The 6,218-nt window shown below is 40.7% G+C and overlaps 1 protein-coding gene across 2 annotated transcripts in view; it reads left to right on the top strand.

The window, feature by feature from the left end:
* Positions 1-2,260, top strand: part of cnot9 (CCR4-NOT transcription complex subunit 9) — a 6,550-nt gene extending 4,290 nt beyond the window's left edge. For both annotated transcript variants that reach the window (XM_020621618.1, XM_020621617.1), the window contains exons 6-8: positions 781-879; positions 1,011-1,102; positions 1,996-2,260. In XM_020621618.1, coding sequence (XP_020477274.1) covers positions 781-879; positions 1,011-1,102; positions 1,996-2,164 — 360 coding nt within the window. In that variant the 3' untranslated portion in view covers positions 2,165-2,260. The remainder of the gene's footprint in view (positions 1-780; positions 880-1,010; positions 1,103-1,995) is intronic.
* Positions 2,261-6,218: the final 3,958 nt, after the last annotated feature.

Here is a 6,218-nt window from a genome sequence, read left to right as displayed (position 1 = left end):
GTAGTGATAGATGTAGCAATCCCAAGCGATAGCAACATCAGGAAGGAAGGAAGGAAGGAAGGAACACGAGAAGCTTGAGAAATACCAAGGGCTGAAAGAAGAGCTAGAAAAGATGTGGAAGGTGAAGGCACAAGTGGTCCCTGTGGTAATAGGAACAGTGGGGGCTGTGACCCCCAAACTGGGAGAATGGCTCCAACAGATCCCAGGAACAACATCTGAGATCTCTGTCCAGAAGAGTGCAGTCCTAGGAACAGCTAAGATACTGCGCAGGACCCTCAAGCTCCCAGGCATCTGGTAGAGGACCCGAGCTTGAAGGAAGGAATACAAGACCACCCCAAAGTGGGGGAAGAGTGGGGAATTTATTTTTTATATAAATATATATAAAGGGCTGCACAAAAATCATTTTGTAAGTGTGATTGAGATCCCTGTGTGATCTGAGTCTCACATGACAACGATTCTGCCATGTTTGTATTAGCACAAAGATGCCTTGCATCAAACCAAGTGCTCCTTTATCCTCGCCAAGCTGTAATGCAAGAATGCATTACATCATGTGAGGAGCTGTAGAGGAAGCGAAGACTGATTCAAAAACAAATCCAACATGTTTAACATTATGAAAGATGCAACTATTGTGCAAACATTGTGCTGCCTGCACTATATACCTAGGGCAAAAATAAATCAATTTGTGGTTATTTAATTGCGCTTATTGGTTAATAAATATATTTATATTGGTGCTTGACAGGGTTGTACATTTCACCCTTGTCACTTTGTTTTGTTTGACAGGTTGCTACTTTCATACTGCAGAAGATTCTGTTGGATGACACAGGGCTGGCCTACATATGCCAGACTTATGAACGTTTCTCCCATGTGGCCATGATTCTTGTAAGTGTCCTTTGATAAACATCTGAATTTGGTTGTGTTTACTTTCCTAGTCTCTGTACAGTGTGACACTTGGCTTCAGTTATAAGAGAAGATGGTCTGTTAGTATGACATTTTCATGTCTTTTTTTGTAGGGCAAAATGGTGCTGCAGCTTTCAAAAGAACCATCTGCACGTCTGCTGAAGCATGTTGTTCGTTGCTACCTTCGCCTCTCAGATAATCTCAGGTATAGGTTCAACAGATGGTGTACCGTATGTGCTCACCTGATCTAACGCGGGCTTGTAGAGAGGTGCCCTGTGTAAGATAAGAGTGGAACATTTAAACCAGATTGAGAATATGCCACTAGGAGGAGCCATGGCATAAATACAGTATGTGGTGTTTTCAGAAGACTTAAGGTCAGAAATTAATTTTTACCCACTAATTGAAACGATTGGTCAGTGATCAGAAAGTTAATTTATTGTCAATTTGGTAATTAATTTTCAATTAAGTTCTAAATATTAGGTAGTTTCAGGCTTACCTGTGCTAAATTGGCAGTATTTCCTCCTCTTTATATGGTCAAACAAATACTTTTGGCTGATTGACAGTTTAAATTTATATATGAAGCAGCAGGATTTGTGTTTTAATATATCAGTGATAGATCAGCAAGTTCTTTTAAAGAGCACAGATCCACAGCTCTGCCTCTCTGCTCCTCTCATGATGCTATGGATGCATTCACCATGTATGCACAGGACTCTGCTAACCAGTTTCCTGTGTGAACCCTTGTGTGTTTTATTGTAGTTTACAAATGTTGTAAACAAAGTTTATCAGCCTGATAGTTCACGTATAGCCCATTATGGCAAGTATCCATTTAAGTAGCATCAATTATGTATATCATGTAAGTGCATTGCAGAACAGAGGTTGTATATAAAATACACTATATATTGGTCTTGATAACACACAGCAGAAAGTCAATAACAAAAAAACCATTTCAATCTAAATAACATTTCCTCTCCATGTGCATGGTTATTTTGATATGGGTAAAGAATTGCGGATGTTTCACATTTGGCTTCTTGTCATTTTATGGCAAACTGTGGACAGAAAGGCACATTGGTTTGTGACATGTGTTATTCCTTTGTGCAGAGCCAGAGAAGCCCTGCGTCAGTGTTTGCCAGACCAGCTGAAAGACAGCACCTTTGCACAGGTGTTGAAGGATGACACCACTACCAAGCGCTGGCTGGCACAGTTGGTTAAGAACCTGCAGGAAGGCCAAGTGACTGATGCTAGAGGCATCCCACTGGCTCCACAGTGATGGAAGGGAAAGTGGCCATCGCTGTATAGATTTTGTTATGTAAAATGTGCCGCTAAGACTGTCTGTCTGCAAAATAAAAGGACTAAATGATGAAAAGATTTGTCTTTTGGATGTATTAACATCCACCAATTTCCCTGTCACCTTCATACATGAGCTCTGATAGTAGAATGTTGAAGATGATACTGGTATCAATATTTGGCTGATGATTGTTTTTGACGGTTTTTTTTTTTTTCTTCAAAATTGATATAGGTACCACATGTCTGGGTGGGTATTTTACAGTTAAAAGAATAAACTATCCAAACAGTAAGTCATTTTTTTAAACAATACATTTTCTGTTCCATTCCACTTCAAAGTAGGAACATCTTGCCTCCTGAAATTTCAAACCCTTTACTGTACACTTAACAGTATTCAGTATTCCTCATATCCATCAAAAATATATCCTTTTTAAAATTATTTTGAGCTACCTACTGTCAAGAGAACAATTAGCCAACACGTTAGAGCAGTGGTGTCAAACTCAATGGTACAGGGGGCCAAAACTCAAAGCACACTTTAGGTCGGGCCCGAACAGGATAAACATTTATTGAACAGACTAAAACTAAACGTATATTGAACATAAATATCAATCTAAACAGACAGGACACATTATTATTCCAAAATAAATAAACTTGAACTTAAAATCACCAACCGTATTTCTGCTAAGGCTTACATTAACTTTGGTGAAAACGTCTGCTGTGATGTCAGATTCCTCTTCAACTCCTCTACCTTCTGTAGCTTCTGCTCTGCATTCACGTTTTTCAGCTTGTCCTGATGTTTTGTCTCGTAGTGCCGTCTTAGGTTATATTCCTTAATTACAGCCACATTAGCTCCACAAATAAGACACACGGGTTTACTGACAATGTCAGTAAACATATACTCAGCCTCCCACTGGTTTAGAAAGGCTCTGTTTTCAGAATCAACCTTTCTCTTGGCCGTTGTTAGGGGCTAGCTTTGACTAGAAATTAGGGTTGTATACATCAACAGACGCTTGATTGATCTGACGTAATTGACGCGGGAATGATCGCAGGTTGCCTATCGTTCGGTAAGGCAGCTGTTGCGCTGCATTATGGGATTTGTATTTCATGTGTTATGCTTCATATCGCCGGGCCGATATATAAAATAATTTTGCGGGCCGGATGTTGTACGCCGGGTCGGCCTTGAATTTGACACATGTGCTTTAGATACTCCCCTCGCCCCTGATGGACTTTCAAATGCCCTAAATTCCTGCTAAAACACAACAAAGATCCAGTCCTCTCTCACTTAACCACACAAACTTAAAAATCACTCATTAGAGCCCTAGCTGGCTGTGGCTTACGAGGTAGGGCAGTCGTCTTCTCCCGGTCTCCCCGCATGCCTAAGTGTCCCTCAGCAAGACACTGAACCAAATTCAGTGGTTCGACTGGCGCTACTGTGCGGCAGCCTCTCGTCATCGGTGTGTGAATGGTGTATGATCTCCTGTAAAGCGCTTTGGCCAGTGTAACACACTGTGAAATATGTGCTATATAAATACAGTCCATTTAGCCACCAGAACATAGACAGTGTTAATCCATCCAGAGCAGACAATCAAAAACAGAACTGCTTCAGATAGCATCCAAAGATTATTTAACTTAATCAACAAAAACAAACCACACATCTTAAAAACATTTGACACAGTAAACGGGACATTTCTATCGGGCACCCTTTGCAGCTTTGGTTTTGGAGAATTGTCCATCCATTGGATAAAAACAATATACATGTCACCCAGGGCCACAGTAAGCCTCACAAAATTTCACACCAGAACCAGACAGACAATGATATCCCCTGTCTCCTTCTTCTGCCATTTCCATAGAACCACTTGCAGCAGCAATATAACAAAGACTCCTCCCTCCCACTCAAAGCTGGCTATATATAAATATATATATATATATATATGTGTGTGTGTGTGTGTATGTATGTATGTCTATATGTCATGTCATGTCAGTCACAGTCAGTCAGACATGTGCTACCTACTAGAAGATGATATCAAACACTGGTCCAGCCTTCCACTCACATTCACTGGTCCAGTTGCTACAATTAAATTGAAATCTCTACCACAGATGAACTATCTGTTTTCAGTGCTTCCTACAACTCCCACAGACAAATGGTTTAAATCACTTTACTCATTAACTTCACAATTTTACAAGAAATAAAGAAAGCACCAAAGCTCCAACATTTGTTCTTAGTAAGCCAACTATTGAAATGGATTCAGAAGGACAATTACAACATTTCATGGACAGAATCAGAACAATGTAAAAACATCCCATTTGCAAACCTGGCACTAAATTAAGGAAATTAACTCCTGTAAGACTATTACAGTCACAAATCTTGGCAGCCTGGTGGAAAGCTAACAAAATCACCGTGACCCCAGTCTACACCCCAGTCTAGTGCGGTCTTGACTTTCAACTGCGCAACAACTCTGTCCATTCAGTCATGGCAGGACAAAAATATTAAATTAATCCAAATTAACTATAGTAAATTGTACATACTTACATTCATGCTATTGGACAGTGGCTGAGTGCAGCTCTATACACTATTGTAGAATGTTGATATACTGTACTTGTACTTAAAATTTTATCATTGCTTTAATATTATTAAAATTAATCAAAATGTATGCAGAATATGTGTAAATTAATTGTTTCATCAGTGATATGCTATGTAAGTGAAGAAAGGGACATTTTTATACAGGGATATATCAGTTAGAGTTCTGATGTTATTTTTAAGTTAGGCTCATTGTTCATCAATGAAATGAGAAAGAGGCTCACTGAGTGCTCCAAGCCCCACAGACTTCACTGATGAGTCTTTATTTCCTTTTACCGGTACATTAACGGATTGTTGATCCATAGGTTCCATTATCCTCACAGCTGACTGAGATCGACATCATGCTCAAGCCTTCCATTTGTGAGCAAATCTGACCCCCTTGGGTGACGTTCCAAAGAATGCTCTGTGCATTTTTGGTCTGTTTACCTTTTATCAGGAAACAGCTACAGTAGCTAAAGTCATTATGTGATCCAGAGATCCTTCCAAATGGAGGGGTACATTAGCTTGATTGGGGAAAGTGATGTTTTTCATCTTTGTGTAGCTGTTTGTGATTCAACACTGTCTGTCACTGATATTCAGCTGGATCTTTTGGCACGTTAAAACAGGTTCAAACCAAGCTGTAATCACTGCATTCTCACATGCATGGTGGACAGAGTGGGCTGTAATAAAAACAGCATCTGAACCACCATCCACCAACATAGGCACTTTTTGCAATATGTGCCATAGTGCCAAGTTCTACAGTATTGTCCTACAGTTTGTTCAGTCTCTAACAGTCTTTCAGTATAACTAGATCAGATTGAGTCAGAATTCTCTTTGACCTCTGATTAATTCTCTAGAGAGGAATTGTTTTCATGCACAGCATGTATCTCTTATTGTTTAATCATCCGGGTTCTTTTTTAAACGAGCAGACCTTTTCCCAGAATTGTATTATTCATTATCAGTTATGATACAGAAACATGAAAGTCATTCCGAACCCTGCACAGCATCCACAGTCTCCCAAAGAATGAGAGCGGAAGACGGATCCAGGCAAAGTAGGCTGCGGGGAGGGACATTCACTAGAGGCAGTGGAGAGTCTGTAGAGGGCAGAGTGAAGGAATGGCAGGAAAGGAGACAGGCTGGTAGGGAGGAGGAGGATGAAGAGGGGTGGGAACAGACCACAGCAGTTTGCGGTAGCAGTGACTGGGGATTCAGCTCTCTCAGACACAGCAGTAAAACTGCAGAAAGGGGAGGGGAGGCTGAGTCAGATTTCCTTTCGGCCACTCCCAGCATTTGAAGGCCCTTTGCTGAACTAACAGTCCTTGGACCCTCGTTGAATCTGGATCTCACTTTAAGGACCAGTGTAATGTACATGCCCCTCCGACTCTCTGAAGCAGTCCATCCAGGGTTTTGCCCTTCAGTGTCTGAGGTCCTCACTTGAAGAGTGTGTGCAGACATTTGGAGTTCAGACTCATAATATTCCTGC

This window comes from Monopterus albus, unplaced genomic scaffold, assembly GCF_001952655.1.
Source record: "Monopterus albus unplaced genomic scaffold, M_albus_1.0 scaffold263.1, whole genome shotgun sequence".
NCBI lineage: Eukaryota > Metazoa > Chordata > Actinopteri > Synbranchiformes > Synbranchidae > Monopterus > Monopterus albus.
Note: the sequence above shows the minus strand (reverse complement) of the source record. Positions and strands in the feature narration are given on the sequence as shown.